Below are 23,773 nucleotides of genomic sequence, written 5' to 3' on the forward strand. Positions count from 1 at the left end.
TCGATGAGTCTATTTTTAACCTACACCTCTACAATGGTGGGTGTATGATCAAAGTTAATCTAAATAAAGGGCTTCCAACTGTCGAGAATTACCTCGAATCTCGTTTTTAAACAACTGCTAATCGAAGTTTCTAGCCAAACGTTAAGTGACACTTAATGGGCTCTATACGGGTCCAGTGTGAAGTAAATCCTGGGGTTATGTCCCTGCTGTGATATAGAAAGCTGTGAGCCAATTGTTTTATTCCTCTAATCAGAGTTAATTGAACCCATCGCAGCTATGCCAACACTGGAGCCATAACTTTTCTTTTCAACCTGACTGCCTGAGCCAGGAGCTAACTGTCACAGTCTGTACTGACTGCGCCACCTGGCGGCCATCTTAGGTCCCTGAACTGAACAGTTCGAACAATGCGCAAATAATAAAGAAAGGATCAGATAAACAAAAGCATGCCACTCGGATATAAGATGAGAGTTTGTAAGCGTGGAGGGTACTGATTAACTTCTGCTGAGAGTGTATTGGAACAGTGCAGAAGGACGTGAAGACAGCAGCAGAGTGGTGCTATTATACTGCGGCTCAGGGGCAGAGTGGGTCGGCCGTTCACATTTTAGGGCATTTAGCACACGCTTTTTGTACAAAGCGACTTACAGTAATTCATACATACATTCATATACTAATGGCGGTGGCTACTGTGCAAGGTGCCGACCAGCACATCAGGAGCAGTTTGGGGTTCAGTATCTCGGGAATTGAACCTGCGACCTTCCAATAACAAGACGCTGGCTCCAAAACTTAGATAGTGGGAGATGGTTTCACTCCATCAACCTCTGGGTTATGGGCCACTCTTTAGCAGAGATGGGACTTGAACCTGCAATTCTTTATTTAAGAGGCCAGTGCTTTATCCTTTAGGCCACTGGGGGTTCAACAAGCAATCAGAAGGTTGTTGTGTCAATCCCCTGCACATCAAAGTACCCTTGAGCAAGACAATTTTGAATATTTCACATCTAAAAGCATCAATCTGATGCATTTTGAGAGAAAAATCAAGCAGAACTGCAAGACAGCACGAATGTATAATAAAGTATCTGGTCACATCATGCTATAGAAGAAATGAGACTGACAACTTGTCTCATGAAATGCACAACAGCACAAAATTATTCTGGATATCTGGAATAGTTTTTCATTTTGGATATCTGAAATGAAAATTATGACTAGTAACAACTGGACTGAAGATACATGAAATGGGAGTTTTTCCTAGTCAGAATTCTATTGCAGATATCCAGAATGTAATTGTGGATATCTGAAATTGAAAGCCCAGTACACATGAATGGCAAAGGTGACGTCATTTGTCCTGGGAAGAATGATGTTCTGGATATCCGAAATGACAATTGTAGATAGGAAGAATGTCATTGTGGATATCTGAAATGTTCTTTTTGACTAGGAAGAATTGAATTAAATGTATCTGCAATACATATCCAGTCTAGCTATTAAATGTTAAAATGGCTTGCCATAGAGTTAGTTGTCTTGGAACTGTCAGTGTTCACTTTTCCATTTTCAGAGCAGTCCATCGACTTCTTGTACATGTACTTTGAAAGAGTTGTTGTTGACAAAATGACACATTTTGATCTATAATGTCTATAACAGAGTATTTCTCATAATAGACTTTGTTATAGTCTTTCCTGATAATTAGGGTGAACTTTAAATCTCCACGGCCTGTCCTTATAGTAACATCACATGTACACCATTGTGCAACTCCAGTGCAACAAAGACTGAAACACTCATTTCAATTTCATACAATCGTCTTTTATTTCATATAGAGATAAAGAAATATATCTGAAAACTAAAACAGAAAAAGGTCTGTGCAACAGCAACAGTAGAGAGGGAAAGAGACTTTCATTAGTATCAACAAGATCCGTTGGTGCAAAAGTAGTGACGGATAAGGAAAATGAAAGTAGTGAAAACTATTAAATAAAAACATTGCTGTGAATGAATCATAAGTCAACCGTCATTAATTTTGGGGCTTCCATACACAAGTCTCAGAGGCTGATGTCACCATTTTACCAAACAATTAGATGTGAAGGTAATATGTTGCCTGCCAAAGTGGCAGAGGCACCTTTCATTGTAGCAGTGTGTTGAGCACTGCAATAACTGCGAGTAATCAGTCTGTACTTGCAAATGAACAGCCTCAAAGCATTTAAACCATCAGATACATTTTATTTCCTGGTTACATTAAAAGCCCATTTACTCCTGAAATTGGTAATTCATAAAACAGAAACTTGAGCAGGGCAATATCACCAGGTAGAGGCAGACAAATCTGGGTTATCATTGCTTGCATCATCAGCCAATCTGAACGGAAACCAACCAGTGAAAATCAAATTTCTCTGGTTCATGTGAGAAAGCATCTGTTAAAGATTGAAAATGGCCGACCTGCCTTTGGTGTGTCTTTGATGATGACAAGAAATTTGTGTACAGAAAAAAAACAAAACACAACAAAACAAAACCACAAAAACTGTGTTCATTGACTAAAAAGGGTTTTGGTCACTTTCAAACCCCGTGACTGTACTGACATCATTCATTATCTTCGCCTGTGGCTTTTCTAGCTTGTCATACCCCAACTGTAAATTGGCATCATTCACAGAGCATGTGATTGAATTCTTTTCTTCTTGTTGGGGATGTTTACATGAAAATACAGAAAAAAAACCAAAACAAAGGGAACAAGGATGGAGGGGGGGAACATGTGGCTGTAAGTCTGACCGGCCGGGCTCAATCTGAAACCTCAGACTGCCAAAGACAACATCCACTGATCAAATTACACAACTAATTAGACAGTTATCACCGACGTCTATGTTAGAATGTGTTTTGCTGCATTGCTGATATTCACTGTATGATGCAAGCTGAGTTGTGCCAGCAGCTAAGCTAAAAATATCATGCTAGTTCCGGAGTCACTTGCAAGTAAAACGGCACAAGAATGACATTATGAAAGAGTGGCTGTTACTGTCAGCAGTAACTGTATATACAAGTTTGTGTGACACTTTTCCTCCGTTGCTAGTGTGAACACTTTTGATGGTATAATGCAGTTTGAGATTTCAGATATTTGACAGCAGTGCAACCTTGACTCTGACTCAGCTCTACTCTGAATCCAATCGCATAAATACCGTCGCTCATTCATACTGATGTACAGAATGCAAAGTTAGCTACTTCTCACCAAAATAAGAGCACAGTGAAATGAGCAGAAGGAAGAAGGAGAAACACAGGACACAACACACAGAATTCCATCACTCTTAATATGGCTTATCACTTCCCATACATAACACGTTTCCATCAGATGAAAAGCGTCCGTTTCACTGCCTTCACATAAGATGGCCCAAGGTCAATCTCTATGTGTTAAATCTGAATTTGCAGTACCTCATACAGTTAATCCGGAGCAACTGTCAGATTAAAACAACAGGATGGGTTGGAAATCTAGGGGGTACAAAATGAAATTAAAGTTTGAGTACCAGACTGCTAACATGATCTTTTTCCACCCCCAACTGATCTGGTGGGGCCACGTTTTCCCAGGAGCACACATTCCTAAACTGTTCGGGGTCAAGTCATGCAGCAATGAACTGAAAAATTATAGGCCACTGCCTCTGGGTGGACAAAAGAAGAGATTTGTCCCACTATTGACTAATACAGGGCGATACAGGTCATAAATAAACCACACTGTCTTTTGTTTATCGAATTGATTTGGTCTGTTTCCTGTTTGATGTATGCCGACCCAGTGGCAAATAAAATGATCAGCAAGGCCACTGCAAGATTAATCTTCACAAAGCAAATATCAGACAAACAGAAGAACTACATTTGAATTAAACATGTAACAGCATATCTTGACCTTACTGGCAACCTAGGAAAACAGCGGGAGCAATCTGCAACTTTATCTATCAGTTTCGTTTACCGTGCCGGTTGGCATCACCCTTTGTTCTTTATCCTCCTTGTTGGACATGTGCAGCAGAGGTATGTGGTTGACTTCATAACCACTTGTATTTCGATTTTTCGTCCAAAAATAATTTATCAGCCTGTCATCACTGCTAATGCTACGTCTGAAACAATTTACTGGCTGCCACTAACTTTAATCAACAGGGACAGGTGGGAAATTGGCAATGCAATGATTTGGTCATTACCATAATATACTGCGACATCTACAGCGATGACGGCCAACGAAACGAATGAGTCGCTGACCTTTTGGTCTGCAGAGAATTTACGAAGCATTTTATATGAAACAATTTAGCTCAATGTCAGCCTCTCTTGAAAATTACTCCCGCTGGCCCATGCTCGGCGATGTGATTTTGGAAATGACAGATGTTATAAGTGCAAACGATGTGACTGGGAAACCCTGACCAGGCTGACTACTGATCAGTGCAGGATTCCAATGTCTATGGAGTCATTTATCTGCATGAGTCAGTGTCTGACAGTTGGACACAGATACGAAGTCTGCAACTTATGAATCAGTATGATTTTACATGACGCACCCGTTTCTCTACTCTTCTCCAGGACTTGTAATAGTGCTGAATGACTAATACAACCATGACAGAACATTTCTCTGCATAACATGCTCCCAGATAACTGAACAGCTCCTGCTGATTCTTGTATCATTTCCAATCATCTAGAAGGTGTCGCTGTAAAAGGGCATAGGATGTGGCTCTTTGAGTAGTTACCTTAAAAAGATGTAATCAACTCATAACTGGTAAAACAAGATCATCATCGTCCACAGATCTGCGTAAGTATAACGGCAATAACATGTCATGTTAGTGCACAGAAACAAGTGTTTTTGTGTTTTTTGATTTTGTTGAGTGAAGAACAGACCAAGAAGAAGAAAATCAAAAATACAGAATTGTTCTCCACTGAACAATTAGGGGGATTCAAAAAATGGGGGGTACATGGGCGATTTCTCTGCCTGTCTTTACAGAAAGACAACAGGTGGCAAACTGAACCCGGGCCCAGTAAATTCTTTCCACCTGACACCTCGTCAACTCTTGAAGTCATGTATGACAGTTCCATTAGCAGGACAGACCTGCAGCAGCTTCTTTCCTCTGGTCCAGCAGTCAGAGCTTCTCATGCTTCCTCCGTTACACACTTGGTTACAGACTCAGAACCAGTAAACCAAAAGCTAGTGTCCGTCACAGCCGTTATTCAGCGCTTATCAAACCGGTGCGCGTACAGTCGACCTTCCAACGTGAGTCAAGAATTTGGCGTGAGTCTCTGTCACTGGCGGCTTTCTTGTGGCAGGCAATCTGAGAACAACTGTGGCTGCTCCAAGAAAGATTTACAAAAAAGGAATATTGTACACCCATTTTGTCATTTATTTGTCGAAAGCAAGAGAAAGAGACACATGAAGCGGTGGACAGAGCTCTGCATGTTGGGATTAAGTCCGGATGAGACGAGAGAATTTCTGGTTTGAAGGAGGAGAAGTGTTAATTGTCCATGTTGCCCCACTACACTGAGCATTTACAACCAACACGTCTGAATTGAAAGCACTGTACAGTTAGCACCCCTTCGGGCTTCACGATGACATCGACAAAGTGTTCATGTGTATGATGTTGTGTGTGTGTGATATCGGGTGTGTGCCTAGTCACTGCATATATTCGTATACCAGCCAGGGATGCTGAATACACTAGTATACCTGCCAGTGACATCGAAAAGAGCGTGTGTATCTGTACACGTGTGTTCTATTTGTTACGATCTAGAAGGTGCATCCTCGAAGCTGATAATGCTGGACTCTGGGTGCTGCGCTCCGCCTGTGGATGGCGCTCCGCCGCTCTGCGACAACGAGGACGAGGAGGTGGAGGAGAGGGAGGCGCCGACGGGTCCCCCTGCTGCTCTCGACGTGGAAGAGGGGTCGCGCCCACCTGGGAGGAGCGGCTGTGTGTCGGTTCTGACCTCGTCGTCGTCATCGTCTTCCTCATCGTCCATGCTGGGCCAGGCTGACTGGTCCTCCACACGCTTTAGCCGCTCGTTCAGTGCCTTGAGAGCCAGTTGTCTGGAAGAAGAGGGAACGACAAGAATTAACCCCGGAGGAAAGTACAGATGTGCTTCGACAGAGTTGTCATCCAATGCCTCTGTAGCATCACAGTGCTCCAATAAATGTATGAAACACGTCATGTAAAGCAACTTAAACATCAAGCAACCACTAAGGTGAGTAATCCCTCATCTGTTATACAGACATAAAATCCCTATTCAGGCAGCGGCCAAAGTCAAGCGCCATTGAGGGTTTAGTGCCTGATTGGATTGGATATGGATTTGGTTAGAGATATTTCATTACAATACCAAGTTTGCTCGGGTATGAAGAAGGTTCTGAGAGAAGTAATGATGGAAATTGTACAAGGAATCTTCTAACTTGATGTATTATTTTAATAGTGAAATGTTAGTTGATAGTTGAAATGGTTTTGGAGATATGTAATTAAAATCTAACTAAGGTGGAGTATGGGATATTGTTTTGAATTTGGCATCTTATTATCAAAAATGCTGTATTCTTGTAAAATGAGGACAGATGTCCTATATATATTTACATATATATAACATATAAAACAACAAAAACCTTTTCCCTTTAAACAACCCTCTTGGCATCTTTGTCAGAGTTTATGAAGTAAATCTGAGTGCAACACCAAGTCCCTTTTCCTTTGCTGTGTGTGTGTGTATGCCATAGTAAAAGTCATTTTATACACAACTGGCAGTATGACTTGTAAAACAACTATTTCAGTCATCCACAAATGTATTTGTATTTGTTTATTTCTAATGTTAAATATGTGTGAAACAACTGCTGCCCTGATGCAGAGAGCAGAGGGTCTGATGGTGGGAATGACCAGTATTAAATGTTTGGCTATTAAGAGAATGACATGATGCAAAGAGAAACAAAATGCAACCAGTTGGTGAGTAAAAATGTAATGATACTTGTTTGAACACAGGGAAGCTCCACGTTAGTTGCTGTGTGTGTGTGTGCATGTGCGTGTGCATGTGCGTGTGTGTGTGTGTGTGAGCATGAGCAATGACATCAATATCTGTAACTGAATCTGTATGACAGCTTGGAAGTGTGTATGCAAGACAAGAGAACAACACAAGACGACAGGAGGAAAAGTGACCCCTGACAGCATGTGAGTACATGTTAGTGAGTTTGAGGAAGAGTTAGTGTGTGGTAGAGATAAGGCATAAACACACATGAACTGTTTGAATAGTAAGATGAAAAAGGTCACAGACACCCAGCAAATTTTCCAGAGTAAATAGAACTAAAAACAAACTGTGGCTTGTCTCTGACTGGTACATGTATTTGACTAGATGGGTGTGTGTGTATATTCTACACTGACTGGCCAAAAAAAAAAAAAAATACTGAACTGCACAAACAGGTAAGAGCTGGCTTTCCACTGGAGAATTCCTGCATTGACAAATATGTTTCAGCTGGCAACAAGTTAATCAAGCCTGACTGCTGCAGTAGGTAGTTTCTCATTTTCTTGAAGAACCATGTCAGAAGACATCCTGTGGTCTGGAAAAGATACTACTCTGTTACAGAAAGCTCGAATTATTGGCCTGCATCAAGCAAAGAAAACATCTAAGGTGAATGCTGAAACTACTAAAATTGGGTTGAGGACTGTCCTAGACATTTTTAAAACCTGGAAGGATAGTGGTGGACCATCATCTTCAGGGAAGAAATATAGTCCAGAGATCAACTAAGTGTTTGGTGAAATCAAATCATAAAAGAAAATAAATCAACAGTAGGACTCATGGCTATGTTTGATAGTGAAAGTAAGAGCATTTTCTACAAGCACAATGCGAAGGAAACTCAAGAGACTGGGACTAAACAGCTGTGTAGCCTCAAGGAAACAACTTAACAGTGAGGCTCATCTGAAGAAATGGCTTCAATTTGCTAGGGAGCACAAAAATTGGACTCTGGAGCAATGGAAAAAGGTCTGATGAGTCCAGTTTTACCCTGTTCCAGAGTGATGTGTGCATCGGGGTAAGAAGTGAAGTGGATGAAGTGATGCACCCATCATGCCTAGTGCCTACCTTACAAGCCTGTAGGGGCAGTGTTATGATCTGGGGTTGCTTCAGTTGATCAGGTCTAGGTTCAGCAACGTTATGTGCCCAAATAATTAGGTCAGCTGACTACCTGAATATACTGAATGATCAGATTTCTCCATCAATGGATTTTTTTCTTCCCTAATGGCACGGGTATATTCCAAGATGACAATGCTATGATTCATTGGGCTCAAATTGTGAAAGCGGGGTTCAGAGAGCATGAGACATCATTTTCACCCAACTGAGAATCTTTGGGATTGGCTGGATAAGACTTTACACAGCGGCCCGACTCATCATCGATACAGGATGATGAGCTTTTGGACCTGGAAGTGTATTTCACTCCTCTTACTTGATGCTTAACCAATATGGATTACTCACGACACTGGTTTCATATTTCTGAACTGACGTATCATGATCATATGAACCTTGTGCTAAGAACACCTTCTGAGTATAGTAAGGCTGCAACTAATGATGACTTGTCGATTACTCAGCAAATTATTTTCATGTAGGGAAATTATGTTATCATAGCAGCAGGTACATTCAATTAATCCCTTGGTCTATTAAATATCAAAATTGTGAAAAATGCTCATCACAATTTCCTAGAGCCCAAAGAGACGTCTTTAAATTGCTTTATTTGCTCAAACTAACAGTCCAAAACAAAAAGCCACTTTGTACGCTATAATTAATCAAAAATCCTCCCACTGAAGATACTGGACCAGCAATTGTTTGACACTTTCACTTGAAAAATGACATTAAAAATTAATCTACTATCAAAATAGTTGTCACCAATTTTCATTCAATGGTCTAATCAATGCAGCTCTACTGAATGCAGATGTAAATGTCTGACCTCATTCAACTTTGCTCATTACTCACCTCCTTCTCTCTGCGTCTTGAGGGTCTGTCCCTGGCAGGCTGATGGTGATGGAGGAGGGCGCTCCCACGTCATATCTCTTCACCATCTTCCTGCAGACCTTAATCTTCACAAGGGCGGAGTGGACCAGTCCCGCCAGCAGCCCCACAGCCGGCTGCAGCGCCTCAGGGAAGAAACTAGCGAAGGCAAAATGGTCCGACATGTCACCACGACCCCGGCTGTGCCTTTGGTAAAAGCGCAGGTAGACCCAGCCTGACAGGGCGCCGTAACTGTACGCAGCCAGGGGAGCAGAGCTGTCAAGGAGCCCAGACAGGCGCAGTAAGGCCAGGAGGAGGAGGACCAAAGCCGGAGCTGCTTTGAGTCTCACCTGAGATGACAGGCAAAGACAGATTTTAATTATTGTGAACAGAAATCATCAGACAAAGCGACAGCTGGCATTTCGTCTACAGACCACCATGATTCCCAGTTCCCACCGTTCACTCAAGTCAGCTAAATTCAGGAACTGGAACACCAAACAATAGCTGGCGTCATGCCAGGGTGGCGGGCCGCAATCATAGTCAAATGTACCAGAGTGTTGATAGACCACATTTTCTAACATGCTCAGCTAAGATGAAGGAGATTAAAGAGAAGTAACCCAGATTTATACAAATCCATAACAAGCACAAAAGGCCAAAAATAATGGTGGCCAAAGTGGAGTGACCGAGTAATTTTAGCAAATGTGTTCTTCAGCAAATAACGAAACCCTTCTGAGCACATATAGTATAAGTTGCCCGGCGGAACAGCATCAGATTTCATCTTAGAATGTAAATTAACAGATCACACTGTTGTCCAAATTTGGAAGACAGTCACATGCCTAAACCAGAGAACACAGGCCAACTAGAGCAAACACTCAACAGCTCAGCTATTGGCCTGTAAACTGCTGGCATACATAGCTTTAATACAACAGCATGATCACTGTATTTGTGTCTAATTTGACTGCCGGATATGTGTGTACTAACAAAATGTTTAACATTACTTCCCACACCATGACACCACAAAAAATATAACTGGAGGAAGTGTTACTTGAATGTAACAAGAGTGAAAACCGAACAACACCAACAAACAAAACAAATGAAGACCTTCTGTTCAACAGGAAAACTACAATAAAAAACAGAGATAACCAGAAACCAAGCGACACAACAGTATTTGTAGCATTTTGTCCCTTCCCTTAAACAAAGTTCAAGAATTGTGTTGTCCCACTCAAAAAGTCAGTATACACACAAAATAATGGCACTTTTCTGTGCAAAACTAAGCAGAGATATACATTTGTTGTCATTGTTTTTCTTCTGCTTGTTTAAAGTGCTAACTCAGTTTTATTTTTAGGGGCTTTAGTTTGTAGTGTTGTTAAGCCAATATTATATGGTGATAGTTGTTTCTCTCTCTTTTTTTATGCAAAGCCACAAACACCCATAAACATTAAAAGGAAACACACACATTGTAGGTATCGTATTGCATTTTGTAAAAATCCTTGGAAATCCTTCTATCAAACACAAAGCGGGCAGAGTGTATTTTTGAGTGTTTCACTGTATATAATGTAATTAACCTTAATTTTAAAAGCTAAAAACACTTTAAAAGTATACAGAATACAACATTGTTGTTCATAAGTTTGGAGTCACCTGCCTCAAAAGCTTAGTTCAGTACTGTCAAATGGCTAAGAGGACTACTTTACATTTTCAAACAGTCTTTCATACTCTTAGGAAGTCCTTGAGACAAAAAGATACTATATGTTGCATGAAGGGTTTGTGAAGTAACACTGTACACTGTTCAACCATATAACTGAATGAGACAAAGATACCTCTGAGCAACATTTAAGTAAGATTAACATTTCATATTCACCAGTTATTGGTAAAAGAAACTGGAAATTTAGCTTCAAATTCTGGTCAGTCCAGTTGCTGTGGTTCAATAACAACTGAGGGTCATCAAGGCTTTTTCTTGGATGGGAAAACTAATTCATAATCACATCAAACAAGATGAAGTTGTAATCATCCAATTATTTCAAAACCTTTGAGTAGTAGTGTAACATGGTGTGTGTACCTCAAGGTATCACATAGGTAGCACATTTGGAAGTCTTGGAAGTTGTCCTTACTATTTGTGTACCAATTGCAATACTCTACAGTCCTTTACAAAAACAAACAAACAAAAAAGAAAGTTATCTTTTATATTATTTTGTGGATGACAATGTGGGCATCCTTGAAGTATGCAGGCCGTAATCCTACAGTTTGTTTATGTACACATCTCAAAGACAAGTGGTTACGCTTCCAGTGCCGTTTACATCTTGCTGGGCTAAATTTTTTATTTAACTATGCTGTCCTACTCCTCTCTGGCCTGGTATTCTTTGCAAGCTCTATAAAGGAGCATGCCGCTTGCCAAGAAGCATTAAGGAATTACTTGAATTATTTGTTAGCCTCACCTGTGGCACTCTGAGCACTGTCGTATCCCCCATGGTCTGCTTCAGTGCCACCAGGACACCTCCCAGGAACCCAGCTGCTCCATGCACGCGCACAGCAAACAAATAGTCCAGGTCAAAGGTGGCAACATAGGTGAGGAGGTAGGAAAGGCCTGCCAGGAGGCCCGCAGACACATTGACCACTGCGAAGAAGATGAGGAGCTCCAGAGCGCCCCACAGAGGTTCCAGCAGGCGCCCACAAGCCATGACTGTCCCAACATTGGCTGCCACACCCCAGACGTGCTGCTCCACCACCCCATGGGTGACCAGTGTCCACACCCAGAAGTTGGGTGGAAAGAGGTAGCCTGGGGTCACGCCCAGTGCGTATGGAGTGTCGACAGCCCATGACAACAGATAGAGGAGAACCACCACAGCACTTATAGTTTTGACCACCACACTGGTGCTGGCAAGGGCAGCCAGGAAGTGCTGTCGAGCCACCGGCAGGTAACGATTCATTGTGGTCTGTGTGGAAGAGGATCCTTCTTGAGCAAATCAGCTCAAGGGAGCGTAGCAGCAGATCAGTTGCCTCAGGTGCAGCAGATGTTGGATGCTGGTGTGAGATTAACAATGCCAAGCAGAACAGGTGACACCTGTATGTCCCGACAGCATCAAAATCCACGCTTCTCTGTGAGTCTTCATTCGGGATTTCAAAGGGGTCACAGATAGCTTTGGTAATCAAATCATTGCGGCCTAATCTTTCTGGTCCAACAAGGTAAGAAACTTTGGGCTGCAGCAGATAAGCCTGTAGGTGTGATAACCTTAACTAGGAGACCTTCTGATCTGGCTGTCTAGCTGGCGACCTTCAGACGGCAGCACACGCTTACAAATCACCACCAGGTAGCAGGAGGGTGGTAGGATCCAAGTACTCAAATCCTAAATCAAACAAATGTAGCTTAGTGCCAACTTCTTGAGAGGATCTCGACTGAGTTAGCTTGTAAACACAAGGGAGCTAATGTTAGCTAGCTGTCAAAAAGAAAGCGTATGGAGTTATGCTGATTGTTATCCTCCACAGAGGAGCAGGAGAGGTTATGTCTTCGTTTGATTACAATAAAGGGCAGCTAGCGTCCGTAAAACCTGACCGTATAAACTAGCCCACGGAGCTCATATCCTGGTCCTGTGCGATCCCTCGGCCCCGTGTCTATCGGGCTAGCCCGAGGATTTCCCGTAGCTAGCAACAGGCCTTCAAAACAGTGTTAGAAACGCTTTCTGGACCGTCACCAAAGCGCGTATTCTTCACAGTCTTCTCATACTACCTTCTTCTTCTTCAGTCGTTTGTCTAGTTGTTTTTCCGTCTTTTGAGAGCAGGTCGCCGGGCGGAATTATATTATTTTGGCAGGCACTCCTCCTCCCAGTTACACCACTCAGCTACTGACCTGCGCCGTCTGCCACCGTCATCAACGATCAGGGAAAAAACGTCAAGTCACGTAACAGCAGGGCACGCCGGGAAAGCGAGTTCTCGACGAATGACGTATCTAGTACGCGGAGATGACAGCAAGACTGTAAGTTTAGCCAAGTTAAAATGTGTTCGGCGGATGCCTTCGTTAATATTTACACCCGTTAAGTGAGCTACCAAAATGCCTGTCGTGGAAAGCAGCCAGATACATGTATTCAAGTGTCACCAACTGTGGTCACCAACTTCATACGTCAACTCCACCTCCGTTCAGACGGAAATGTCTCACCTTTTCCTGTCTCACCTTTTTGATAGTAAACTCGTAGTAATAGGGGCTGCTCACACATATACAGCCAGCCAATAATGGAGGGAGCCATTTTGCGAAATGAGTAGCTTGTTTTACATTTAATAGGTCCTCCGAAAAGCCTGCATGTAGCTTTAAATGCAGGACTTTAACTTGCCCTAGCTTATTATTATTATTATTATTATTATTATTATCAATGAACGTTTTTCTCTCACCGCAGGTAGCTGCATAGTTTTTACCTCATAAATTTGAACTTTTTTTAAATTGGTGGTAACTGAATTCACAAGAACCACTGCTCTAGACAGTGATAGGAATGCCCCTTTCCCCGTTCTCCAATGCTATTATTTCTATAGAATATTAGTTCAGACTTCCTTTAGTTATGTTTACCATAATGTTATTTAGGCTAGTAATATTAATTAGTTCACTTTAAAATGGCTGCTTTGCGCATTTGGTCTCCAAACAAGCTCATTCTTTTGTCTCCTTGTTGAAATGACACACAGAAACACACAAAAAGAACACAGATGCATTCGTCTTTATTCTAAACAATCAGAACTCACAGTTACTGTCACCCACAGTTACAAAAGAGGACGCACCACGTACAGATAGGTTGCAACAGGGAAACATGGAACAAGGACACAGACTGAACAGCAGCCTTCAGTTGGAGGTTACAGAAACATAAAGATCACTGCCAGCACTGAGTGTAAAAAGAAAAATCAAAGAGAGTCATGTGATGATATTCTTTGTGCTTCGTGTAACAAGCTTCGTAGTTCCCCCCAAAAATTAAACACTCACACACCTTTACACACCGCCAGCCAACCACTGATTTAATACTGGCTGTGGCTGATACATTTAAGTTCTCTGGCTTATAAATTTGATCTGGAGGCACAAATGAGTTTTAGATTCCTCGATCTGTAGTGATAGTGGATGTGAATTTAGCAATTTCCAGTCAAAGCGGCTGGTAAATCTGTGCATAATAGTTCTGGATTAGATGAGATCTAGTGGAAGTGCATGTGTACACACACAGCCGAAACAGGTAGTCAATCAGTGTGTCTCTGCAAAGCCATCATCCTGTGTGTGTGTGTGTGTGTCAACGGGACATTCATCAGATGGCTACGTTCGACCTCGTTGGAGACAGAAGTCAAATATCCATTTTTCTTTTCCTTTGGTGGGTGAAGTTAACTATATATGAGCCAAAACTGTACTGAAAGTAGCATTCAGGAGACAAATTTGTTGGTACACGCACACAGAAACTCCACCATGTGAGTGACCGCTCATTTCAGTAGGATGTGGAAAGTAGGCCAGCGCAAACTAAACAACATTATGCTCCATCGATCGTCTTACAACTACATTAAAAGATCAGGATAATTAAATGTACTGCCAAAAGCAATGACATTGAATGTATTGACATCTATATAAATGAATCAACTAAATTGAAATCAGCTATTTTTAGCTGGCCCAGTTCCTGCTGTAAACAAGAAGTCTCTCTATCATCCATTTTGTAATTTGGCCTAACAGCTTTCAAAATCTCCTGTTTTTTTTTTGTTTTGTTTTTTTTCCAACCATATTGTGAGTAGGCTTCAACATAAATTCAGATAAAGAATGAATTTATATTTATATTGGTTCATGTAGAGTCAAGGCTCTTCTCTTTTTCCAAGTGAGGAAAATGTAAAACATTAAAACTACACGAGAATAGTTTTTCATGTCTTCTCGATATCATCTGCAATGTGCTCTAAAGAAATCAATGAACAGAATAAAGTTATATCTGGAGCTGACTCCAGATTGACTTGTTTTTTTTTTTGTTTTTTTTTTTAAATCATGTTTGAATATTTATCGAAGGAAAGAGTCAAACAACCCAGCAGGTACTAAACTGCCCATGATCCGTGAGGTACATCAGACAGTACAGTGCAGTGGCTGAGACAGTTTAAGGGCTGATTAGTGCATTTTTTTTCTTAAATGGAGCCCAGAGTGATTCTACTGTTAAGATTACACCTGTACTAACTGACAATAAGCATGCAAAGTTTTGTTACTTCAAGACAATTATAATATACTAGTAGTTAATAGTGCATATATATATGTGATGTTTATGTATCATAGGGTTGTGGTTGAGAACAATGTATATTCTTATATTCTTCTCTCCATGTGACTGTAAAACTGTCTAAGTGGAAGCATTTTTTCTCTCGACTTGACGTGTGCTCGGTTGCCTGTATGTGTGTCAGGTAGAGACAAAGGGAAGGTACGCGCTAAATCTGCTATGACTATTGATGTAAAGAAATTAGGAAATGTATTATTTAGAACATGTTTCTTTTTATTTACAAACTTCAAAAAAAACAAAAAAAAAAACAAAAGGATCTAAAAGTAATCCAAGGTCATACACATTATCCATTGATAAACTACACAACAGGCTTTGACTAGAGCCAATCCTCAAAGACAGCAGCTTTAATCTTCTCCTCAACTAAAATGGAATTGAGACTGTCGGCCCGGCCCGGCTCGTCCGGCCGCATCGATTTGTATAAATAAATATGTAAATTCAAGTAGAAAGCTGTGAAATAAGAAGAGCAGTCAGTTGGCGTGGCATACGCCTTAGCTGACAACCAAACAGTTCAACGCTGAGGAAACTCACTTGTTTGCCGCCGTTAGGTACGACACAGACCGACATTTCCGGCGATATGGTAATGAGCAACCAAAGGAAAAACAAAACAAAAACAACGAGAAGCACTTGATATCATTATTTTCTTTTGCTTAAGCTGATGTGTGGCCGGGCTGCTTCAGTTTCTGACCCATTACTTGTGAATTAGCTTCATTTACATGCACAGAAATGGCTCATATTCTGATGAAATACTTGGATTTGTATCCCAATTGTGAACAAACATGTCAGTGAGGATATTATCGTGGATAAGAGAATACAGTTGAGTATCACGGCTAATATCACAGTATCCCTGATGTCCTTTTTTGGGTTTCTTATAATCAAGAGTTGATCAGTGTGATCATAAATGGGATATGATATCACTCCTTCCTAAAAACGCTCTCCTGGCTATTCATGTGCACAGTAGCGCACTAATTGGTTGGTCCACATGCAAGTTCTGCACAGGTTCACATGCTCTGGGTCAGACTGGCAGATCATCACTTCTGTAAGAGAGTTTTAAATCTGTAGTAACAACAATATGAGCATAGAAACATCTTACAAACCAGATAAAGAAAAGCAACAAAAAGAAAACAAAAAAAAAACATGGTACAAAAATAAAAATACAAATGAATAAATATGCACCATCATAAATAAATTAATTTGGTAAATTCAAACATTGTAAAAAGAGGAGAACAAAAAATGAAAACATAAGTAAACTAACAATTTCAGTATGAACAGCAAAATACACAAAAAGAGAAGGAACAGGAAATGCTTAGTCTGTCACTGATTTTCCACAAACGAGCCGGTGGTTGTTACAGCTCTCGCTGCAGCCATTTTAGAGGAGAAGATTTCCCACACAAGGACAAATCGGTTTGTGTGATCAGAGGGGATCAATCGGAAACAGCGGAACGATGGTTTATGGTTTATCTAAAGGGAACTTGGTCACATGATGAAGCTTTCAACCAGCCTACAGACGTATACAGATTTGTGTCTCTTTTACAGTGCAGTACAGTGTACAGTGTTACCTGCAAGGTCATACAGAGAGATGGATATGCACTTCTTGACGGTGGAGAGAGAGCGTGTTGCTGCGGTGGTTTTTTCCGTCTGCTCTACATTATTTGGTCTCTTAAGACACAATCCTCTATGCTGAAGGTTTCTGATGTGCTTGTTCATTTCATGTTTACTTCTTCTTTTCTTTTTTTTGGCAAAGCTACACCATCTCTCCAAAAGAATAATAATAATAATAAAAAAAAACAGTTTGGTTTCACAATGACCTCTGTTCACGAAATAAGAAAGAAGAAGAAACACTGCAGAGCAGAGGTGGAATATGTGTCAGTCACCAAACCGAGCAACACAAGCTTCTACTTATTTTACTACTTTTTTTTTTCTAAATGATTCCTTTTGCAACCCTTAAGAAACACAACACACAGATACGAACACAGTAACGACACAAGCGCAACCAAAAAACTTGCGAGCTTAATTCCTCTGGGGTTTGTACGAATACATATATAGGCTTGAGTGAGTGTTTTGCATCATTTTTCGCTAGGCTACAGTAAGACTGTGGGTGAGATTCAGAGAGCCGCAGTGACCGCCCGTCTCTCTTTACCTCTCCTCTCTCACAGTTAACATTCAGAAAGATGGAGGCAGAAAGGCATTTTCTGTTGGTTGTTTCTCCGCTACAAGGAGGACACCTCGCAAAAACACAGTTTGTTTGTTTTTTTCTCCTCATTTTCACCTGGGTATTTTTAGGCAATGCTTTTTCTTTAAAAAGTAAAAGAGATTACATAAATATAAAAAAGAAGAAAAATCAGATCTTCCCACATCTGATGCCTAAATAGAAGGAGTCTTTTTTTCACAAAAGGCCTAGTTTAAAGGCATTTGATTAAGCATACATTCTTTCTCATTAGAGTTTTAAGGTTTCAGTAATTGTCTTTAACCCATCCTCAACAAGCCTCTTCATCAATAATTCAAGATGATCCTGTTTTCTTTTTTTTTTCCTTCAAGGACAAAAAGGTAAAATACCCCCTGTCCTGGCAGTGAATTATTGAGTTCAATCAAAATGTTCTGTTTGATCTTTTACCCTTTCTTTTACCATTTTAAGAAGAGTTCAGTAGCAATATTCGACAAGTGACACACAATACCATTTCAGTTACTGATATTTAACAAATGTTTCTACCAGCTACCTTAATTATCAAACCTTTTTTTTTTGTATAAGCAACTCCACCCTACTGTCGTTTTTATAATTAGCTGAAAATAAGCAAAAGAGTCTCAACATGTAGCAAAGCTGCAACTAGAATCTCTAAAGTCAACAGTACAACTAGTGGCCATTTGTGGTCACTGCAGGCCCACACTCAGCAGTACTAAGTCCAGTGATCAGTATTTCAATGCCAGTATTGGACAGAAACTTGGAAGCCCAAAGTCCTAAGATAATAATTTTCTTCTTTCATCTGGAGCTTTTTTATCTTCTGATATTCAGCATCAAGATTTGTCGCTCTCTGTGTTCGCTCGCCACCCAGGCGCTTTCTCCAAGGCAGTAGAGACGAACAGAGGAATCACTTTAGCAGGGGCTCAGTTGTCATCGCTTCAATTGTCTTTTATTTTTTGCCCATTTCCCTCGTGGCCTCAGCCTCGGGCTCTTTGGGGCCTTCATCCTGGCAAATAGGATGTCATCCTATTTTGATGATTATTAAATTGAATCAAGCTCAAACAACCACATCATTCACCTGTCACTGTCCCCTCACCTCAATTACATCATCATCATCATCATCATCATCAGAGCTGCTGGCGCTGCCAACATTCCCACCGTTCACCAGCAGTGAGCTCCTGTGGCCCTCCGACCGAGCTGAGGGGGAGAAGGAGGAAGGAGAAGATGAGGAGGAACTGGAGGCATTAGTGGGAGGGTACTGGGAGAGGAAGCTGGCCCCTGCTGGACCAGGAGTGGCAGCTGGACCTGGCAGTCCACCTGGGAGCATCGAGCCTGTGTAGAGGCTGGCCAGAGACTGACTGTAAGAGAGAGGAAAGCCTGGCGGGAGCATCCCGGCCATGCCCGCCATGCTGGGGCTCAGCATGAACGGCGGCAGGGATCCTGGAACTGAACTGGCAGCCTTGACTGGTGGAGGTGGGGACGATGATGAGGAAGTTGAAACGGCAGTGGAAGTGGTTGTTGTCGAGGAGGTGGAGGAAGTGGGCACCCCGCCAGCTCCGCCAAAGCCAAACAACTCTGGGTACATGTAAGTGGGGTCACCCAGCTGAGAGTGGGGGAGCTGGAAGTAAGGCGAGCCTGCCCCCATGAAGAGTGGGTGCCCCAGTGACCCACCCAACATGGCGGGGTTGAGTCCCAGAGGTGGGAGGCCATAGCCCCTGGTGAAGGGGAAGCCTTGTGAGGCCAAAGAGGCTGAGGAGTGTTTGCCTGCAGAGGGCTGCTTACTGGGCCGCTCGTCCAGAGGCGGAGTGGGGGCTTTGCGCTTGGACCCTGTTCTCAGGTCTTGGGCGGTGGTGGCATCCATGTTGGGTTGAACTACACTTGTCACAGAGGCATCCCGGTGGCTCAGATTTCCACTGCCATTGTTCTGAAGCGATTTGGTGGAAGGCAGATTGTTCTTGTTGCTCTCTGCTGGAGCTCCGGAGCCTCCTGTGGCGTCTGTGTAGCGCTGCAGCTCGCTTATGATCTCCGGGCTGTCAGGTGACAGAGGGCGGGGCATGCTCTTGTCCTGCTGTTTCCTGTCAGGTGACAGGCAATCACTACTGCCATTGGTTGAACCTTCTTCCGGTGGTGTCTGAGAGTCTGAGAAGAAGAAACAAGAAGGGTTAGTTATAAAGTGTATCACACTGTAGTCCCCTTATAGTGCCTTATCTTTTTGCATCTCTGATGCTTTAAGCTTAAAGCAGAGTTAATCTTCCTACCTTTGGGTGACGCTGTAGTACTCTCCTCTGCAGTCTTGGCCTTATTAGCTGCTCTGATGGCAAAGATACGACCATCAGACGTTCTGATATAAGTCCCTAAAACAGAAGTGAAAGAAATGATCAGTACACACAAAATGTGCCTTTGACTTTTGTTCATTTTTCTTTTAATAATCCATGAACTGTATCGTCTGACCAACAGTTCAGATATAATTAAATTTAATACCACTGCAACACAATTTCTCACATTTGAGAAGCTTAAACAATTTTCTTTCAACAATTAAGTGATTATTGTGGTCAACACTCAAGTGTTTTCAAGAGTAGACTACAGAGGTGTTTGTACCTTTGGTGCCCCTGATGATGTGGATGCTCTCTCCAGTATTGATCCTGGCCTGAACATCCGTTGAGCTGTTGGTGCCTGGAATCACAATGTCTGACCGAGACCAAGAAAGAGAAATTTACTAAGGGGACTGCGGTAAAAACAACAATTATTCTTCACCTAATATTGTGAGGAGATTTGATTGAATGAATAAAGATATATGGAAATAGAAACGTTCCATAATGGCGTGTCTACCTGTGGTGGTGACGATCCTCTGCACAAACACGCCGGCTTTTTGCAGGCAGTTGACAGGGAAACCTCCAAGGCTGGATCCCGATGAATTGTCGCTGGGGGCAGAGCCTGCAGATGCCTGTCGGGGCATCATGGGAACTGGAGTCGACTGGACTGGCCGGACATTGGCCACTGGTTTCTCTTCAGAACGAGGAGGTGGGCGCCTGAGCAGAGAGTTTATAGAGATTAGATCATTATTTCATGACTTAGTGCATGAATCAAAAGCAGGTTTAGATGTCAGAGACCTTTAATAAACAGTTCCTTATTGCGTGCTTTTATGTCACTTGCAATTGTTACTCAAAAACCAGTTGAAAGACAAAATGTGAGTCACTGACCAGTTTCTCTGACTGAAGGCGGGGATGTTGGTGAGGCTCTGGTCGCTTGCTGGGTAGTAGTGAGCGTAGGACGGGCGGGTGTACGGCACAGAGGCCCTCTTCTCTTCTTCGTAACCCTTCTTTGCTGCTTTCTTCTCAGCGCTGCTCAGTTTCAGCTCCCGGCGGTCTATCAGCAGGGACTCGTGGGGGAATGGTTGCTGGAAGGGAGTAAAGGTGGAGGAGAAAAGATGTGAGATAGCTGCCATTCATTCTTTGGTTCTCATGGAAAGAAGCACAGGATGCCATCTTTTTGCCGCGACATGAAGCTTAAATTTCTTTGCTCGTGAATTAAGAGCCAAAATGGAGATTCTTAAAACAGCTTGAGATCTTGTGAGCTCAATTTTTTTTCCACTGGGAATTCAGCAGAGTTAATTATCAAGTGTCTCAACCTCTCACACTCAAAAACTACATGAGCGATCTAAAACAGTGTTATAAAAATAAAGAAACGTGTAATTGCAGCTGCCTCAGGTCGTTCTCAGGGTTAGAAAGATAATCAAGAAAAGGTTTGAAGATTTAATTCCAACAACCACCATCACAGCCAGTGGCTCATTGTATTAGAGAAACAGTCAATCATCTCTTGTACTACCTACTTGAAACGAAATCTGTCTTCAGCTAATTTCAAGCCTCACAAGACCACAGTGAACAAAGCAGAAAAACTAGGCAGGTCTACAGTAGAGCCTACAGAAACATTCCCGTGTTCTACTTAGAAACACCACTAGGGGGTAAACTGTGTTTCTTCTCAGTCACCTCTCTTCACCTACCTTAGTAATCAGGTGAGGGTAGAAGTGGAGCGCTTTCCTCAGGACGCCCTCCATGCTGTCCTGGGGCTGCAGCTGGACCTGTGAGGGGTCCGGCTCCTCCTCCACAAAGTGAAGAAGAGACTCCACTTCCCGCCTGGTGAAGGTCAGCACAGGGTTCAGGTCATCCACCACCCGGTCTAATGAAGGGCGGGAGAAATGAAGAGGCGGGTTCAGAGGACCCGGATGATTGGAGGAGGAAGAAGAGAAAGGAGTAGGGATTAAACTGTGAAAAACGGTTTGATTTCCAACAGCCCTCCAAGGCACAAGCAGCCTCAATGTGTCTGTCTCGCCAGTCAAGGCTCACAGCAAACACTTGAGACAGTTTACTCCGTCAGACGAGAGCCTCTTGGCAGAAGAACTCTGGTTTCAACACAAAGCTGATTATTTAAGTTCCGCGAGGTCTGTCTGTTGGGTGTTCACAGAGCAGCCAGGACCGGGCTTTACACCAAGTCTGATTACTGACAGATGTGTGATTAAGTTGTTAGCTAAAGAAATACACAATATACTGTGCATTTAAGGAGATAAATACATGGATTAGTGACTTCAGTGTGTTTTAAAAGTTAAATTCTTCATCCTGATCTAATTGATATGTGCTTCATTTCCTTTTTCTTCTTTTCCCCCCTTCCTGCTTTCATTAGTTCCAGTGTTGGTTTCAAGTTTTAAATTAAAAAAAGAACTGATGTTCAGAAAATGCACAGAAAACATCCAACGGGGAAATGGTTTTTGCACACAAAAGGAAATGAGGCAAATATTATAATAAATAAGATGCTTTTGTGAGTCATCCATCTGTGAGGAAAAAGACAATTTCAAAAACACCAGGAAATAAAAAACATGTGGACATGAGCACGTCTCTCCTGAAGCTACATTCGAACATAACACATAGACGTATTTTATGACTCACCTGACATGCCCTGCTTGGAGATCTGTCGGTCGTAGATCTTCTTCTCAAGTGTGAAGTCGCACACCAGCCGGTAGATATGACAAGGCTTCCTCTGACCGTAGCGGTAGACGCGGCACACGGCCTGGGCGTCGTGGCACGGGTTCCAGGAGGCGTCAAACACCACCACACGGTTCGCTCCGATCAGGTTTACACCCAGACAACCAGCCCTGGGGCACAGAGAGGGCATGTTATACTTTGTCCTAACCTCAATATTTCTCTTCTTTTGTTTTCTTCCATTTATATATTACTGTTTTTATGCATGAGGTTTACCTGGTTGACAGCAAGAAGACCCACGCAGAGGTGTTGGACGGATCATTGAACTGGTTTATCAGTCTCTCTCTCTCTGAGGCGGTCGTACTTCCATCCAGTCCTAAAAAACACACAGCAAGTTAGAATGTTGTTTTCACTCGCTTGGAGACATTCAGCTATAATACAGTTTTTTCATCTTCTGTGTTATTTTCTCTCAATTTACCATTTTAATTACCCCTTATTTAATTACTTGTGTGTTACCCTATAGAATTGAATCTCTAACTGCTGTTATGTAATGTATAGGTGACATAATAATCTCTAAAAGTTCCAACTAAAGATAAAGTTTGTGCAAAATAACGTAACTATAAATGTCCACAAGAGATAATGGCTGAGACGACTGAGGTAATGGGTACAGCTCTGGCTTTTGTTAGCGATCAAGACACAAACAATCTCTAAAAAAAGCTGTCTTTATCCCTTCTGTGTCTGTGGGGAACCATGAACAGAAGTCTGGCAGTTAGCAAGAATCAACAGCAGATGGCAGCACTCATTGAAAGTCAATGACTGGAGTCATATCGTTGCACAACCAAACCACTGTAGTCAGAAATCCCCTCAAAGCCACAGATTTATCAGTGTGTGCCATCAGTTAAACCAGCTTTTCAATCAGTCTCCTCCTACTTGTGTGTAGACAATATTGAATATGAAGCATTTCTATAGAACCAAATACTTAACAAAATGAAAAACTTACTATAGTAGTTGAGGTTGCGGACCCAGTTCTGGTTGGGTCTGTCTCTGTTGGATGTGTTGGGCGATGGGGGAATGGGTCTCTTAGCCAGAAATTCCTCGATCACCGTCAGTGTGTTCAAACTCTGACTGCAGGTGGCAGACAAAGTGCAAAATTAGAGACTGCAGAAGAAATCTTTAATTGTCAAAAGTACTGCAAAGTTAACCAAATCAGAACATGAAACCTGAGAAAAACCCCTTTAGCTGCACAAGTAATTTGTTTAGCTCCAATTAGTTTAGGATTAGTTGTTGCTCTATTCTGTCATCTGATCTTTTACCTGAAGACGAGCATTTTGTCTCCCTTCCTGACGCTCTCCTCTATCAGGTGGAACAGCAGCACCATTTTCGCTGAGTTCTCCAGAATGCCGGGCTTGTAGTCACACATGATGTCCTTTGCCTGGCCATGCAAAGAG

General features: G+C 42.1%; 2 protein-coding genes across 6 annotated transcripts in view; both read right to left on the reverse strand.

The window, feature by feature from the left end:
• Positions 1 to 1,778: 1,778 nt before the first annotated feature.
• Positions 1,779 to 12,818, reverse strand: tmem115 (transmembrane protein 115). The gene is made up of 4 exons (XM_037104281.1): positions 12,644 to 12,818; positions 11,355 to 12,263; positions 8,908 to 9,272; positions 1,779 to 6,004 (listed from the first exon to the last, which is right to left on the reverse strand). Exons 2-4 carry the CDS (start codon positions 11,844 to 11,846, stop codon positions 5,701 to 5,703), a joined length of 1,161 nt encoding a protein of 386 aa, XP_036960176.1. The 5' UTR covers positions 11,847 to 12,263; positions 12,644 to 12,818; the 3' UTR covers positions 1,779 to 5,700.
• A 782-nt stretch (positions 12,819 to 13,600) lies between these two features.
• The window catches only part of LOC119022517 (helicase ARIP4-like), a 71,141-nt gene continuing 60,968 nt past the window's right edge, over positions 13,601 to 23,773 (reverse strand). For 4 of the 5 annotated variants that reach the window (XM_037103465.1, XM_037103467.1, XM_037103469.1 and 1 more), the window contains 10 exons: positions 23,639 to 23,757; positions 23,326 to 23,450; positions 22,602 to 22,701; positions 22,293 to 22,498; positions 21,353 to 21,528; positions 20,553 to 20,749; positions 20,182 to 20,381; positions 19,951 to 20,040; positions 19,611 to 19,706; positions 18,434 to 19,491 (listed from right to left, as the gene is read on the reverse strand). In XM_037103465.1, the coding sequence (XP_036959360.1) occupies positions 18,434 to 19,491; positions 19,611 to 19,706; positions 19,951 to 20,040; positions 20,182 to 20,381; positions 20,553 to 20,749; positions 21,353 to 21,528; positions 22,293 to 22,498; positions 22,602 to 22,701; positions 23,326 to 23,450; positions 23,639 to 23,757 (2,367 nt within the window). Of the gene's footprint in view, positions 19,492 to 19,610; positions 19,707 to 19,950; positions 20,041 to 20,181; positions 20,382 to 20,552; positions 20,750 to 21,352; positions 21,529 to 22,292; positions 22,499 to 22,601; positions 22,702 to 23,325; positions 23,451 to 23,638; positions 23,758 to 23,773 lie in introns of all 5 variants that reach the window. The other variant, XM_037103466.1, reaches the window with a different exon arrangement.

This window comes from Acanthopagrus latus, chromosome 7 (assembly GCF_904848185.1).
Source record: "Acanthopagrus latus isolate v.2019 chromosome 7, fAcaLat1.1, whole genome shotgun sequence".
NCBI classification, from domain to species: domain Eukaryota; kingdom Metazoa; phylum Chordata; class Actinopteri; order Spariformes; family Sparidae; genus Acanthopagrus; species Acanthopagrus latus.

What these genes read in the sequence shown, in the direction of transcription:
- tmem115 (XM_037104281.1), bottom strand. Translation starts at nt 11,846, where the DNA reads ATGAATCGTTACCTGCCGGTGGCTCGACAGCACTTCCTGGCTGCCCTT. An exon ending in CAGTGCTCAGAGTGCCACAG is followed by an intron (nt 9,273 to 11,354) that starts GTGAGGCTAACA and finishes CTGTCATCTCAG; the next exon opens with GTGAGACTCAAAGCAGCTCC. An exon ending in CAAGACGCAGAGAGAAGGAG is followed by an intron (nt 6,005 to 8,907) that starts GTGAGTAATGAG and finishes CTCTTCTTCCAG; the next exon opens with ACAACTGGCTCTCAAGGCAC.